The sequence below is a fragment of the Pleurodeles waltl genome, chromosome 12, assembly GCF_031143425.1.
Source record: "Pleurodeles waltl isolate 20211129_DDA chromosome 12, aPleWal1.hap1.20221129, whole genome shotgun sequence".
NCBI lineage: Eukaryota > Metazoa > Chordata > Amphibia > Caudata > Salamandridae > Pleurodeles > Pleurodeles waltl.
In genome coordinates, this window is record NC_090451.1 from 237,132,361 (window position 1) to 237,150,203 (window position 17,843).

At 42.7% G+C, this 17,843-nt stretch overlaps 1 protein-coding gene across 1 annotated transcript in view; it reads left to right on the top strand.

The window, feature by feature from the left end:
- The window catches only part of LOC138267111 (polycystin-1-like protein 3), a 522,747-nt gene that overhangs the window by 319,817 nt on the left and 185,087 nt on the right, over positions 1 to 17,843 (top strand). The window contains exons 19-20 of the mRNA XM_069215961.1: positions 9,804 to 9,947; positions 14,257 to 14,442. Of these exons, the coding sequence (XP_069072062.1) occupies positions 9,804 to 9,947; positions 14,257 to 14,442 (330 nt within the window). The remainder of the gene's footprint in view (positions 1 to 9,803; positions 9,948 to 14,256; positions 14,443 to 17,843) is intronic.

Genomic DNA, 17,843 nt, shown 5'->3' on the forward strand with positions numbered 1-17,843 from the left:
TTTGTCATAAGTCTCGAGAACTCTAGATCCTCCTTAACCAGTTTTTAGGTTTGGCCTGCACAGCGCCTGCGCTGTACTTGTGACAAAATTTATATTTAATATAAATCACAAAAGGGGCTTACATCCCGCCCTCGCTTTTCCGTTATCTGTGTGCTTGCCACTTACTTTTCCTCTGTTTCTATTGGCTGTAGCATACTATTCCCTGTAGATCCTCTGTGTGTTTCTCTCATCAGTTTCCTTTTGGCCAAGTACTGTGTTCATCCACTTTGGTGGCACTCCTTTTAACCGTCTCAGCCTGCTGTCACTACAAGACCTACACCCTTGCTTTAAAGTTACAGCACTGGCCAAGTGCCACGGGCTCAGCACGTGGAGATCTCATGATCCCAGTTCTATGTGATGGGAAGCCAAGCTCTGATCACAACAGCACTCACCAGTCTCCCCGGGTCAAAGCACACTCACCAGTCCACCTGGGGCCGAAGCAGGCACTCACTTGCTTGTTTCGAATCTGTTTGCCTCCTGCAAAATGTGCTTATCTTGTTTCTTCTGTTTGTGTTCAGAAAAATAAGCAAATATGATTGAACTCCCAACAAATGTGCTGGACATGCTTCAGGTACTTCTGGGTGATGTAAATCACACATTCTGTTCTATCTTAAGATTTGAACAGATCAGCATACAGGATGGCTGGCACTCCTTTGGAACGCACAATTAAAATTCATTCTCATTATGCATTCCAAGGCAGTGCCTGCCATTTTGTTTGATTCCACTGTAGCCTGTCACTGTAAAATCTCATCATCTGTTATTTTGTAGCAAAAACATTCTGAGGTGCGAGACACGGCCGCACCAGGCCTCCTCGTTGCTTTCACCTAGTCAGATGAACGAATGGGCGGGGGACATTAGGGTTTTAAAACTGCAGTGCGCTTTCACCACCTGAGTGAAAAAGTTTCTAGCTTACGGGTCAAGAATTTTCAATTCTATTAAGGACACGGAGGAGAAGATTATGCTTTCTCTTTCTTTACTGAAAATTCACAGCAGCCAATTAAAACACAATAAACAAAAAACTTAATCTCCCAAGATGCTCTAGTCCTTGTATCACGTGCACCAATCACAGTATGTGACCTTAGTCTATATAATGCTTAACCCCAAACGTCATATCCTCTTTCTTTGACTAAACCAGTAACTTTAACTCCTTTCTCAACAACCTCTTCTGCAATGGATGAATCGGAACCTCAACCTGTAACAGAACGTCCAACGAAGGAAAAACCAGGTGGAACGTCAAGTCGACTTCCCACTCATGGAAAAGAGTGGATCTTTAACACAACGATATCAGGATGCAAAGACCATCAAGAATTCTTCTGATCCGATCCTGGAAAAAACAGTAAATACAGGCCGGTAATATTCTCATAACGATGGAATATATTAACAATCATAAGAATATTATCATTTTAAACCGCAATATAACCCACTGGGAGGGTCTAAATGAATAAATTTCAAAACATAAAATATATAAACATCATCATTATTCATTATAGGGTGGGATAATCCTCGCCTCCGTGTCCTTAATAGAATTGAAAATTCTTGACGCGTAAGCTAGAAAATTTTTCATTCTATATCAGGACCGGAGGCTCGGATTATGCTAGTTCAAAGCTGACCCATAACAACAGAGGCCACATCTAGCACCGGTTTAAAATAAAACTTACGAAAAGTATCCTCAGACGACCAGTCTGCTGATTTCATAATGTCTTCTAGGCTAGAACCTAGAGAAAAAGATTTAGATGCCATGGCTCCTCTAACTGAATGAGCACCAAAATGACTAGTATCAATGCCTGCTTCATTCATAAGCCACCTTATCCACCTCGCAAGAGTGGCAGAGGATACTGGCTTGAATGGTTTCTGTAATGCAATTAAAACCTGTCCATTCATGTTTTGCCTAAACTCTTCTGTAACCACTTCATAATCCTTAAGACACTGTACCACACATAATTTCGAAATTGTCTGGAAACCAGGGATAGGATACTGACCTGCAATTATTCTTAGTTCTTCTGGAAATATTAAATGTTACACCTTCTGGAGAATAAATTCTACCCGATAAGTCTAATGCTCTAACATCTGACACACTTTTACAAGAGACTAAACATAGCAACATAGTTAATTTGGCTGAAAGCTGTTTACGGGATAAGTATTTATTACTGGGCCAAGAATCCAAGAATTTTAGCACAATGTTTACATCCCAAAGAACTGAATATTTGGCTTGAGGAGGGTTTGAAAAACGAATACCCCTCAAGAGCTTGCATACCAAAGGATGTTCACCTACTGGTTTGCCGTCTATTTGTGTATGACCCGATGAAATAGCAGACCTGAAATTATTAATGGTCCTATAGGCCAGTCCAGAAGAAGCTAATTCCGCTAAAAATTGATAATTAAATCAATACTTTACTCCAAGGGATTAATACCCCTTCCATTGCACCAACTATCCCATCTACGCCATGCAGAAGCATATCTCTTGTGGGTGCTATTTGCCCATGCTCCTTTGATATAGTCTTTAGCTTGTTGCGAAAGTCCTGGGGTTTTCCATCTTGACCTGACACCCTCCATGCCATCAACGTTAATCAAGGGATGTTGAATGCCTTCCGGACTCAACAACAGGTCCTGACGAGGAGGAATGAGCAATGGAAGAGCACACGCTAATTGGAGTGCAATAGGCAATCAAGGCTGAGACCTCCACAATGGGGTCACCAGGATCAGGTCTGCCTTCTGCCTCCGCACTTGAGACAGGACTCTGGGAATCTAGAGGAAAGGGGGGAACACATAACTCAGGACAGAGTGCCAATTCTGTAAAAATGCATCCGTCGCTTCTCCAACTGTAAAACTTCGGGATCTGAGTGTTGAGGCGAGACGCAAACAGATCTATCTCGCAGCAACCCCATTCCTGGACTATCTGTTGATAAATCAACGGATCCAGTTTCCAATCGCTGGGATCCGACAGATATCTGGAGTTCCAGTCTGCTACTGTGTTCTGAGCCCCTGGAAGATATTCCGCCATTACCACTAATCTGTGACTCAGACAGTAATACCAAAATTCCTTGGCTATCTCTGCAAGAACTCTGGATTTTGTTCCTTCCAGCTTGTTGACATAATGGACTGCCGAAATATTGTCCATTCTCAGAAGAATGCAGCAGTCTGTCTTGCTCGGGGATAGACTCTTTATTGCAAAGGACCCCGCCAGGAGTTCCAAGCAATTGATGTGTAGATCCTGTTCCCCTCTTGACCAACGTCCCCCTGTCACTAAATAGCCGCAGCAAGCTCCCCAACCCCACTGACTGGCGTCTGACTCTATGACAATTTCTGGGTGAGATCCGAAGATGGCCCTGCCATTTCATGCTTCCATGTGGTGAAGCCACCACTGAATCTCCTCCTTGACCTCTGGGGTCAGAGGAATCAGAGCCGAGTAACTCAACCCTTGTCTCAAGTATTGGATCTTCAGTCTCTGGAGAGCACGATAATGCAATGGGGCCGGAAAAATTGCTTGAGTGGATGAGGCTAACAGGCCCACCAAACGAGCAATATTCCTTAGAGAAATCGTCGACCTCAGTAGAGCCGATCTCAACTCTCTCTTGATGTTGCGAATCTTCAACGCAGGAAGAATCAACTGAGAAAGAATCAAATCGATCTTGAAACCCAAAAACTCTATCACTTGTGCTGGTTTCAACAATGACTTCTGCGCATTGATAAGGAAACCTAAATCTTGTAACAGACTGATTGTCCAATTCAAGTGTGTCAACAAAGTCAGGGAGTCTTGCGCCATCAGTAGGATGTCGTCCAAATATATGATAAGAAGAACACTCTTGGTTCTCAACCATTCCACCACTGGTCTTAATAGCTTTGTGAAACACCATGGTGCCAAGGATAGGCCGAAGGGGAGAGCTGTGAACTCCATCCAATGACCCTTCCACTGAAATTGAAGGAACCTCCTGTGAGGAGCAAAGACCGAAATTGAGAGGTATGCATCCTTTAAATCTAACCGCACCATCCAGTCTCCTTCTAGAAGGATATCTCTCAGCATGTGAATCCCTTCCATCTTGAAGTGTCTGTACACTATCCAAGAATTGAAGTCTTTTAAGTTCAGTACCAGTCGATGACCTCCTCCCTTCTTGTCTACTACAAAGATGGGATTGCAAAACCCGGAAGGGTGAGGGGTTGCATAGATTACTGCTCCTTTGTTTAATAAAGTTTGAACCTCTAAATCTATAAAATTCTGATTTTCTTGGGAAAAAATAGGAGGGGATACCTGGATCGGGGAGCTGATAAATTCCAGGTGAAAGCCTGTCACAGTCTGAATAACCCAAGGATCCCCAGAGATCTCTTTCCATTTGTCCACAAACAATCTCACTCTTCCGCCAAGCGTAACTTGTGAATGGTGAATAATGCTTACCGGTATAGGAGGAGTCTTGGATAGCTCCTTGTTGTCTACGATGTCCCCTGCGGAATCTGGAACTCCCTCTTCGGGGACTGGAAGGGTAGAACGTGGTATCTGTTTGGTCTCCGGACCAATTACCTCTACCTCTTGGTTAATAGTTTTGGGGTCTGTTGAAACTACCTCGGCCGGGCATTCGTCCGCCATAACGCCCAGCCCTGATAAAAAGGCCTCTTCTGAAAACTTTTTTGAGGGATAACTGAGCTTTATCGAGCGTGGAAAAAGTCTAACAAAATTTTGCAGTTCTTTAATGAAGGACGAGCCAAAAAGAGACCTTCGGCTGACAGACCCGCTTCTGACGAGGCCAAGTCTACTAATTTAGGGTCCATTCTCATGAGTATCGATTTTCTGCGCTCAGTGGAAATAGCACAATTTGGGTTACCCAAGAGACATACTGCCCTCTGAGCCCAACCTAAGAGGACATCCGTGTTAACAGGGGTGTCTGACTCCTTGGAAGCGACAGCCAAATCTAATATTTTTGTTAAGGGTCCTGACAAATCCAGTAATTTATCTTGGCAGAGGCGCCACGATCTATCTAAACCTTTCTTGGGGTCTTTCGCGTATTTTTTCAGAAATGTAATCATGGTAGGATCAATTTCTGGAGTGTTAGTCACATTATTGTCCAAATCTGGTCTAGGACATTCTGCCTTAAGTCTAGAACGAACCTCTTTATCAAAACTTTTTCTTATGTTTGCGTGCACATACTGAGCAACCTCCGAAGATGGGACCCAATTAGAAGACCTAGGGTGCATAATATCCGAAGGATCGAAGTCTAAAAATTGAAGGGCCGTGGGCTGTTTTTTGGCTTTTTTACTGGCCGCTGGTTCGGTTAAGTCATCCGAATCGGGGTCATCAGAATCCCCAGAGGAGGAAGAATCCTGTTGAGTGCTGTAATTATGTTCCGCACTCCTTTTCCTACGTAGTTTTTCAAACATATCTGCATGTAAATCACCAGCAGGCTCGTCCCTTATCAGGTTTTTAGATTTAGACTTGGACTTAGAAGGTGCCCTAGGAAGTACTTCTTCCACTATGGAGGATGCATTGCCAGCCATCCAGCCCTGGGATTGGGCATATTCTAATAATTGCCCTGAAAATGGGCCAAGCGCTCTCACCATGGCATCATTAACTGACTGTTGCACTCTGGAGTCTAGTGCCTCAACCAAATTCACCTCTAATTGGTTGTCAGTATCCTCAGGGTAATACCCTGCATCCTGGTCACTCCACTGAGCCATAGATATTAATAATAAATTCAATTTAGTCAGAAAAATACAGGGGGAGTGGAAAAACCCCTACAGGCACTTACACTGTATATAAATATATATATATATATATATATATATATATATATATATATATATATATATATATATATATATATGAACAGGCATATAGCAAAGGTATAGATATATAAATATATACAAGTCAAATAACAGTAAATAGTGGAGGAAGCTGCCTATATCCACCACTCTAGGCAAAGCCTTGATTTGATTTTACAACCCAGCAAGGATTTAAGCTGGGCGTCAGGGGGTGCTGAAAGTCTCTGTATTTCTTTTACTGCAATCACGATGCCTCGCGCGCTGGTCAGAACGAGCCGATCTCCATGAAATACACCGGGAAAGGAGATCGGCTTGTCAGGATCGCGCGCATTGCAACCTTCATTGCAATAGAAGACAGACTACGCGTTTTAGCGCGTAGAACACTTCCGCTTCGCTCCACACTTAATCGGTGGATGAAAACACCGTCAATACTCGGTGAGAAGCCGAAAGTACATTAAATAACACAGTGAAGCGAGCGGAAGCGCGTCGCTATAAAGAATTAGCATACAACAATCAAATACTGTATGAATACTTTACAATAAAGTGAAACGAGAGATAAATGTTACTTATCTGCTGCGAAGCAGCAAAGAAAGAGGATATGACGTTTGGGGTTAAGCATTATATAGACTAAGGTCACATACTGTGATTGTTGCACGTGATACAAGGACTAGAGCATCTTGGGAGATGAAGTTTTTTGTTTATTGTGTTTTAATTGGCTGCTGTGAATTTTCAGTAAAGAAAGAGAAAGCATAATCCGAGCCTCCGGTCCTGATATAAAATTGATCTAAGCCTTCAATCTGTGGCGGTTTACTGATCCCTTGAATATTTCATGCAGTTCTGTGTCACAGCTGTGCAAAGGTTTGTTGCCTTATGTTTTTTCTAGTAGGGCAGAACTAGCTTTATCAGTGGTACGTAGTAAACTAGAAGAACGAGTAAGCAGAAACGCTTTGTGTTGTGAATGGGTTATTCATTTCAACCTCTGCTCCGCTCCTTAAATCGATTCTGTCCGCAGCTTAGCTTCAACAGTAAGCTCCACCTCTCTTGGAAACGAAGCAGTCATCACATTCCGAAGACGCTCGAGAAGGCAAAGCAACACTACATAAGCCTTCCCTTTTAACAGAAATATTTGGCAAATTAAAATAAAATCTGAATCTTTGAAATAGATATTTTTTACCAAATACTTGTCATTACCAGTAAAAATCATTGATTGAAAGAAACATCACCTTCATTTATTGTGTCACTATGAAAAGAACAAACACAATTCGTTATAAAGGTGGGACTTGAACCAGGATTGTGGACCATAGTTTAAAAAAATCCCATAGGTACTTCTTAGTTGTGAACCAAAAAGTTTCGAAAACAGACATACTGAGAACTTCACGCACACACGCCTGTGTTCACTGACATTGTTTCCCCACTCTCTCGGCTGACGAAAACTTGTGTTATTTCTGCACATTTAAAAACGTGTTTTCACAAGTGCACAACCACCATTATGAAGGCCCACGACTCATTCCGTACAGAAGCACTCTCCGAATGATATACCATCTTTTCTGACTACAGAAGTTAAGAATGCAAAGTTGAAAATGGGTTTGGAAAGAAGGTGCAATGTACCTGCTGCTCATGTAAACCGCCCCGGTACCTTCGATTCTAGTTCCTGCTATATATGAAAAAAAATGCCCTCGGAGACCTCAACACTCCATTTGTCCCTTTAAGTAATTTCCCATTTAATGAAGCACTTTGTTTCTGCACTAAACCCACACCAATCATCATGCTTTGAGGCACTTTCACCCTGCACTCACACTTATCTACCTTTATTCAATCCCTCACACTATTCTACCTGCACTCATACACTGATCTCACACCGCCTAATGTAATATTAATCCCATAGGCGAAACCTAATGCATTTATCATAGGCCTGTCATTGTTTTGGTGTTTGTGTAATCATTTGGTTGTATTCTTTTAATCTAAATTGACTGATTTATTTTAACTGATGTATTTCATAACGTTAATGATCTACTTGGCACCATTAGTCACATGCAGCATGTGTATTCTCTGCGAAAGAAGCCGTTTCTGCTTGTGCCCGGTGCAAAGGGTGAGCTCATGATTCTTGACAAAACCTAGTGTTTACTTCTAGGTAGAATATGACTTTACTTGTGTGGGATCTCAACCGCTGCTCACATCAAGATGAGGCCACTCTCTCTCAAATGTTACCAATTCACCTTGAGCCACCTGGATTTCTCGAGGGGATATTTTGCTTTGACAGCTTCCACAAAGGTGAAACGTTGATTTGGGTTTGTTTCAGTGAGGACTAAGATAACCTTAAGCAATGGGACTACTCAGTCTCAACCACGTCACTAAAATATTGGGTCAGGCTACCTACTAACCCTTACATCCATTCTTGCATGTAGTCCACTGACCCCTCTCCACCTGGCCTTGTTGGCTGACTGGTCCTGTGTCTGTCACCCACAATGCTGCAGCTCATCTCAGTTCTGTCTCTCATGAATCTCCCTAGTTAGCAAGGAGACACCCCCGTCAAGAGGAAGTTGTAGTGTTTGGAGATTTTCCCCTGAGAAGGCTTAGAGAGGACCCCAGATCAGGATCTTTCCCACTTTCAACCCTCAATTACAACCTGGGAGGAGGTCCTCTCAGTTCCCCTCAATTTCCAGCTGGAGACCTCCTTTCAACGTGCCAGTCTTTCAGTGGACACAGCACATTTGATCACAACACGTGTATAATGAACTGAGCATATATTTGTACTACATAATCAGCCTAGTTTACATTCGATAACATGCTGAAAAATTCAAAATGAGTAGAGTGCATTATGGTAATGGCTAAGAGGGAATTTCATTTGAGGCACTTTTGTTTAACAGCCCCTAAACCCCCCCCCCCCCCCCCCCCCCCCAGCAGTCCTTTGCACAGCTCACTATCATCACCTGAAGTACAAACATGCCCAACTTGCTGTCTCTTAGTCAGAAACCTTTTCACACCGTTTCACAAGAGCTCTTCCTCAAAGATGTGCCACATTCAACCGACTCTAAATGTTTATTAAAGACCTCACACATCCAACACCCTACCAGGTTACATCTGATATGTCCCATCACACTTCATTTGAAAAATCCCCCAGGTAGAGTTTATTTTATTTCTATCATAAACTTCTCACACAACCAACTAATTACTTCTGCCTCACGAATATATATCACTTTCTCAACAGCTGATACAGCATTAAATCCAGCACAAACCACATCATAATTCTTCAGCACCCATTTCTGACTCCAGTTTCAGGCTCTCCCACATCTCATTATCGCTCAATCTGCCATAAACCTATGAGGGGTGGGTCAGACAGGTCTTGAATTATGTGTTTCCTATATAAAGGAGACGTGGCCTTGCAGTTTAGATCGGATACTCCTTTTGAGGCAATTTGTTTGTGGTTTTTGTCTGTCGCTAGGGCTACAGTGAGTACAAAATGAAGGAGTATAATGAGCCCCAGAATAATTACTGGATATCACCTGGTTATCTTTGTTCTTCCACGTCCGGTTTATAGGCAGTGGGTAATATCGTTTGAAGCACTGCGAGTACAAGGGTACATTCTTCGCAATCTCAACTTGCTCGACTGCAGTTTGAGATCCCCAGTGGGTAAAAGTTGAAAAATAAAGGGTATTGAACATGGGTCTGTTTGGTTGCACAACCTGAATTGAGACCAGGAGAATGGGATTTGCTCCTATTCAGCGTTGGATAAAAAGTGATCCTGGCATTATTCCACACCCACTGCCGGACCTACTTTTTCACTTATTATTTTTCAGCTCCATAATTTTAATTCCTTCTACAACTGGGGCTGATGATTGTTTCACTTGGGATGGACATCGTAAACACCTGTGCAAAACTATTTTTATGCAGTTTATAACTCCCCACAAACTATTTGATGCACATTAACATTTCTCTTTTTTTTCTTTTCGTTCCTATTTCCTTGCCCTATGAAACGGCTGTATATGTGATCTATCTTGTGTGTTGCTTTCTCACAGCCAAACATCCTGACTGGGAACTATCTGGTTGGAGAGACCCAACAAATCCTATCTACCGACCCCCTCCTATTGGCAGCTTCATTGATCGCAGAAAATTGGCCCAGAGGGAGAAGGAACTGTACCGCTTCATCCGGGACTTCGTTGGTATGGCAAATTATTTTTTGCTTTTGGTTGAATGCCTGCTCAACCTCTGCCATGTTAGCGCGTTGGACCTTATTTGATTTCTTATCTTTCATTTATAAGGGGACGTTTTAGAGGTTCGGTGGACCTTTTGACTACACTAAGAGTGGTTCCCACCATGAACCCCAAATTTAACAAAATTTAATCTATAACTTAAATAAACCACATCAGATATCTTTGGCGTCGGTAATGCCAAAAATAACCACACCTTATATAAATCTTAGAATGTTTATTTCCCTATATTAACAATGCTAATGTCATGGAAATTAGTCTCAAAACCAACTGATAAGCATTTAAAAACAACACTGATTGACCAAATCTTCTAAAGAATCTCAATTTAGCAAGGACATTGATTACTAAACATTCAACAGTCACAGTACAAATTAAGAGCAAGAATAACTGTGCAACAGAGATTTCATACATTTAGATTCAGCAAAAGTAATGACATCAATTGTTACTGATAAAATTGCAAACATTCTCTGTGGGTCTCCCTAGATAACCTTCTGATTAGAAAAGCTTGTTTGGGCTTCATGTGAAAATATATTTTGTCAAAGTTAATTTGGAAAACATCTAACTATGGCTCTATCAGAACAGCGGTTGGTACCTAGAAACAAGGAACATAATCTACAACAAATACATTAGCATTTTGTTACACCTCTCCTCAATAAGGATCAGCATGCTGTGAATCTCTTCGTCAGTCGGACATCAGCTCAATCAACAGCAGCAATCGGACAGTGAAAGGGGAATGTTCAGAATCAGGGACTCTAAGCTCTCTGAACCATTTAGCATCAAAGTTAAGGAGTAAAGTTAAAGACAGGAACTATCATCAGGAACTTGTTCAGCTCCTCAGACAGAATAAGAACAACTCTCAGGAAAAGTCAACGTAGGAAGTCAGTAATGACAGTAGCAGGAATGCAATAATACTGTCTTCCCTAGGTGCAGTCAGGTTGAGTTAGAATCACCTAAAAGGTTTTTCACGCTCCTATTGGTCAAAGAATCGTACATTTACCATTAGTCCAATGAAGGTAGAACTTCAGATGTGAGATATAACTAAACTATTGTTCACAGGTCAGTGATTGGCTTCTCTTCTCCTGCTCCCAAGGTCAGACTCGTCAGGTAACAATTTTTGTATCCATCCGTATTCCAGTCAGTGCATCCATTGTTAGCTCCTGGGAACATCACTGTCTCACGCTTCAAACTATACATTGTTTCTATCACTAGGACAAGATTTTCTAGCAAGCATTTCTCATGAGAAAGTTAAAAACATCTGTTAACGTTTGGTCAACTGAGCGCATATAATACATGTATTAATTTCTTCATGCGTACATTTCTCACTGTATTATTTTTATTAAGCAGTGGAGCTTAACGTGAGGCTGTGCAAGTAGGCCCAGACCTCGCTAACTTAAGGCCTACAATTTATAAAGCAAGATACATAACATGCAATCGTTAATATAAACCTCTAATACATTTGTGTTAATACGAATACTTCAATTATTTTTTTTAATATGCATTTTAATAATAACGCTTCGTGATTATTGGTGGCCACTCAAGTGGGCACATTTTCCAAGTTGCACGATTTTCTATGTTAGCCAATTGCTATACAAACTCTTAACTCAAAAACTCAAAATACATCAATATGTTTTTAGTTATAAACTCAGCGCTCACAGCCCCACACATCTTTGCTATAGGGATTGTCAATATTCATACTATTTATGTTTTCAATTTGTGCTTGACAAACACTACTTCGTTTTTCATGAAAGTGTCTGCAGTTTAGTTTTTTGGGATATTGGTGGTACTCTAGCTCTTAATAGAACATATAGCTCAGGTACCATGAAACGATACTGACATATCAAACAATGGAAACCTACCTTGCATATCAGGAAGTCAGTGAAGCTGACACGACACTCTAGTAGAAACCTACATGAAACACCATGAAGTAAGTGATGCAGACATCACACTCATTGAAAGAAACCGATTAGATACCATGAAATAAGTGATGTTAACATCATACTCAGTGAAAGAAACCGACCAGATACCATGAAATAACTGACACTGCCATCGCACAAATGAAACGGGCTGATTAAATGCCATGAAGTAAGTGATGCTGACATCACACTCATTGGAAGAAACTAATTAAATACCGTGAAATAAGCAAGGCTGCATAATGCTGGGTGAAATGCCCTGTGGAATCAGCTATGCTAATCTTCACAATGAATGACTAGATATAATTAATGAATGGCCTATCAAATATTTCATGAAATCTGAAAAGCTGGCACAACAAGTATTCCAATGCCTAGCGCTCAAATCAGTGGAACTGATTACCCACTTTTACAAAGCTCTAAATCAACAAGCATTGGCAATGCCAATAGGCCTGGCTTTAAAGGTATGTTGTATGGTAATGTGAAGTGTTTCAAACAAATAGCATGTGAATAGATATGTATTTGTGTGGAAGCAAAGAACAGTAGAAGAACATTAGTGTAGGTTGAAAGGTCATGTGACATTTGCACTGTCAAGCCAGACCTAAAATTTCGTGTAGGTTAAATACTGCCCTTCTCCCATTTGTGCTGTTGACAGAGAAAAATACAAATAAATTATCTAGTCATCTAAGACACTTAATAGCCTTCCAATATCGTGTGTGCCTATGAAAGTTCAAACTCTGGCAGCTGGATAAATAAACAAATAATCACAGCTAGTGGAGGGCAAGCGCTTTTTTGTAGGAGCACACATCTTTTGCCCAATCAAAACATTTACTCATGGCTCACGACATGTGGGTGGAGCCAAAGCTGGTCAGTGTCAAACCAGACCTTAAAGTCTGATATATCATCAGAGTTACTGATGTACATGATATATATATATATATATATATATATATATATATATATATATATATATATCCCAGCCAATATTGTTCGATGTAAAACATCTCAGATATCATGAGACCTGAGATGCAGTTTTTCAATATCACGACTCTCAGTGCACTGTTTTTAATGGTACGCATCAGTCTTTCTGCCCACTTTTAACTGGCTCACTCGACTATGTGTCTCAGTGCCGAAACTTTTAAAGCCTAACCTCTCTCCATCTCTCTTCCTCTAAGTGAGCAGGTTTTCAGCAACACATCTCTGTCCTCTTCTCTTATTACTCTATATTTCGATGGCTGAGCTCTGGCCTTCGCTCTCAGTACACTGCTTTAGAATGTGCCCATTACTTACCGATAATGGCATTACACCTAGTCCTACTCCCTCGCCTTCCTTACAGTTACTAAGGAAGGCAAGGGAGGGACGGGAGGTAATGCACGTGTCCATGTTTCTCATTGCGCAGTTCATAAATGGAACACTGATTGACATTTCTCTCAGTGCACTGTTTTTGAATGCCACAGCGTTCTCCAACTCACTCTCTTGCATACATTTTTAATCAAACCTCTCTGTCCATATCCCTCAGAGCACACTTTTAAATGAAGTTTCTCTCCCAGTGCGTAGCTTTTCAATGTACATCTTTGTCCATCTCCACAAGTATTTGAATGGTACCTGGCGGGCCTTCGTTTTCAGTGCACAGATTTTGAATACTACATCTCTGTCCAGCTTTCTCCATGCGCACATTTTCAACAGCAGACTTATTTTAGCTTTATTGGTGCAAAGTTTTTAATTGGCGGAAGTACCTTTGTCTATCCATCTCAGTGCACAGATTTTTAATGACAAGTCTCAGTGCAAAGGTTTTCTCTCATTGAACAGTTGTCAAATGGCACGTCTCTGTCCATCTCTCTCAATGCACATTTTTGAATGGTGCCCCTCTGTTCATCTCTCTCGCTCACAGCAGTTTTTGATGTCATGTCTTTCGCCATTTCTCTCAGTACACTGATATAACACAGCTTTTTCATTTCACTCTTAGTGGACAGGTTTTTCAGGGCATGTCCCTGTCCATATCTATCCGTGCACACTTTTTAAGTAACACACATATCTCTCAGTACACAGCTTTTCAGTGACATGTTTCTCTCCTCTCTTGGAGCACAATCCTTGAATGGGTATGTCTGTCTTTCTAAGGGCACAGTTTTTGCACGTCATACATGCACCTCAGTGCACAACTCCTGAATCTCACATCACTCCCCATCCCAGTGCACAGTTTTGAGTAGCATATCTTTGTCCATCTCTCTGTGCAGTTCTTGATTAGCTTGTTTATGTGCACCTCTTTCACAGAGCATAGTTTTTCATTGGCGAGTCTGTGTTCATCTCTCAATGCACAGTTTTTGAATGTCACGTCTCTTACCATTTTTTCTCAGTGCACATCATCTTCCTGGCTGTCATAATGATCATTGCGTACGCAGAGAAGAGTCCTAATGGGTTCTACTTGAACCGGGCAATACAGCAGAGCTTCACCAGCAATTTTGACAAGGTCTTAGACATCGACAGCTTCTATAGTTGGGCCAACAGCACCCTCTTTTCCAACCTCTACGGGACCTATCAAGGTATGCCACCTCATCTTGACTGTATGCCTGGTGCTTTTGGGAGGCATGGTTCGACTCACCTAGAGGTAGTTATGGTAATATTCGAGACCTTTATCTTGTCGTTTTTAGTCCTGCCCATTCTTTTCATTTTCATTCCCTCTGATTCAATTAATACGACAGTTGATCTTCCAAAAGGGCATTTTTTTCCATCAACACCTTTGCTTCTGTTTTGTGCTGTTTACAAATCAGTGTTTAATGACATGCTCCATCCTTAAGTTTTATATAAGCTGTACAATCTTCGACCCTTCAGGCCAAAGGATTTGTGATGTCAGTTCCTGTGATATCATGGAAGCTGTAGTGAAAGGGTGCATGAAGTAATTTCCTGGTGAAATCCTGCCACTATGCTTAGCAACGTTTCAATGGTCTTCGAGTTTTAGGTCCCTGGTTCCCATACAGCCCAAATCATTAGCAATTACACAAATTCTAATTGCCTTGCCCGTACAATGTGAGAAGAATCAAGCCATCAAAGTGCTGAAGTGCACATCTCACCAAAATACATGTTCACAATTGATACTGATAGATGCTGCTGTTCACAACCGTAACAGAGGAGAGAGGTTGAAAATGTTTGGCTGTACTAGGTACCTAGCCTGGTAAAGCTCGCTCGTGCACACAATTAGCAAATTGCTGGTGGGCAGTGGGAAATGTTGCACCACTGATAGGTGTGCCTGACTAACATGAGCAGTGAAAGTCATACACTATCAACACTATGGCCCTCATTCTGACCTTGGCGGGCGGCGGAGGCCGCCCGCCAAAGTCCCGCCGTCAGGTTACCGTTCCGCGGTCGAAAGACCGCGGCGGTAATTCTGACATTCCCGCTGGGCTGGCGGGCGGCCGCCTTCAGGCCGCCCGCCAGCCCAGCGGGAAAGAGGCTTCCACGATGAAGCCGGCTCGGAATCGAGCCGGCGGAGTGAAAGCTGTGCGACGGGTGCAGTTGCACCCGTCGCGTATTTCACTGTCTGCGCAGCAGACAGTGAAATACATTTAGGGGCCCCCAGGGGCCCCGCGACCCCCCCTACCGCCATCCGGTTCCCGGCGGGCGGACCGCCGGGAACTGGATGGCGGTAGGGGGGGTCGGAATCCCCTCGGCGGCGCAGCTAGCTGCGCCGCCTTGGAGGATTCCAATGGGCGGCGGTACACTGGCAGGTGACCGCCAGTGTTGCCGGTCCGACCGCGGCTTTACCGCCGCGGTCGGAATGCCCATTGGAGCACCGCCGGCCTGTCGGCGGTGCTCCCGCGGTCCTCCAACCCGGCGGTCATGGACCGCCAGGGTTGGAATGACACCTATATTTTCCACTAAGCCCCTAAAATGCCTGCTGAGGAGATTGCTTCTTTTCTCATCAGACTGATGGAGCACATTCAGAACTACAGTTTCAACAACTTGAATTGTGAAGAAGCCCTTCGGTCTCAAATCATTGCAGGTTGTACGTATGTCACTTTTCTTCAGAAACTGCTACAAAGCCACGAAAGCTTGGCAAAATTCTAACCATGGCCAGAACACCATGCACAGCTGAGCATCAAGCTGAGATTATGCGCTGGCACAAACATCGCACTCTATGAAATGAGTCAGTTAACCATGTAAAAGAACAGCGGTATGAGACGTTTTAATCCAGATACGTGCTTTTGTTGTGGTTTCCACCTCACACATACACAGGCCTGCCCAGGCATTCTAAGCACATGCCAGGGCTGAATAAAGATTGGTTGCTTTCAGAGTGTCTCATAGATTCAAACAAGAGGGTTACCTTCTAATAAAGCTACTTCCCCACCGTGAACAGTCAAAACTCACAAGCGCAAGAACAAATCTACTTCTCAGTCACCGTGTAGAGTCAGAGAGATTCAATGACAGGACCAGAGACTTCGGATTATGCTTTCTCTTCCTTTACTGAGAAAAACACAGCAGCCAATCATTGTTAAACATACAAAAAACTATGTATCCTAACATTCCCAGTAGTCCATAACATGCCCAATCCCAAGCCTGCCCTGCATATAAATGTCTCTGCCTCCTTAGTCCTTTCTCTTTCTTTACTGCTCGCAGCCAGAGAGAAGTACCCAACATTTTTCACTGTCATATGATCTATATTTTAAGTGATTTTATTGATTTAAATGTACGACAGTGGAGCAGGAGCGGGGTTCTGAATAGCACTTCGCTGAGGACTCTGTTCCTCCAATTATCCACTCTCTACATGCTTTGCATACGCCTTTTCTGTTGCGAGGTTTCTCCCTCGGATCGGCGTTTGCGTGTTCTGGCATAACTGTATTACCCAAGCACACCCGCTGGGTGCTCCGTACTTTTTGAGAGTGTGGCTGGCCTCTCGTTGAGGCCAGACGAGTGCTGGACTGAGAGGCTTGTCCTCTCTCTATATCTATACATGCGCATCTGCAAGACGAACTCTGAGGTCCTTTTCTCTCTGAGTTTCGTCAGTTGTGCAGCGTGTCATGTTCCTCCGTGATTAATACAACCTGAGCGCCCGGTCGGGCACAAAAACGATTCAAGGCTTTGCCTTAGGGGAATTTAATGTGCAGGTGTTCCCTCCACTCTGATGTGGATAGTTTTGAGAGTTTGTGCTCTCTTTTGTGATTAGGAGTTTCTTCTCATTTAACCTGCAAGGTTTAAGACCCTGAGCACCTCCAGTATCTCACCATGCCTCAGGGGTGAAGGAGAGGTGACAGTTGGTTCACAGTTAGGTCAGTACTTTTTTACGGTGACAACGCATCCAACAGATTAGATAGATGGTCTGTACTGCACTTCTAGGAGACTTGCGTCCGGGGAGGAGGGTGGGTTGTTTATGACTTTGATGAGGGCACCCCTGGAAGAGAACTAGGATTTACAGGTAAGTAACATATCCTTCTCTTCCAGGGGATCCTCATCAATAGTCATAAACATTGAATAGATTAGCAAGCCCATCCCTTATCTCTGCGGACTGTCTAATAGAAGTGCAGGAAAAAGATATACACTATGCAAACAAATTTCTCAGAGACGCTTGACCAACTTGAGCGTCCGCTTTGGCATCTGAGTCTAAACAGTAATGCCTAGTAAACGTATGTACAGATTTCCATGTAGCAGCTTTACAGATTTCAGAGATTGGAACATAATTAAGGAGGGCAGCAGTAGCCGCTTTTCCTCTTGTCGAATGAGCCTTAGGCCTAGCCAATAACTGTTTGTTAGCCAATTGATATGCAGCAACAATACATGAAACAATCCATCTAGACATGGTTCGTTTTGAGGCTGCATCGCCTGTTCTCATATGTCCGTAATTTACAAACAGGTGGTGAGATCGTCTAATCAATTTGGTCTTATCCAGGTAAAATTTTAGCACTCTTTTCAAATCCAGGGAGTGCAATGCTTTCTCCGCTGGAGTATCCGG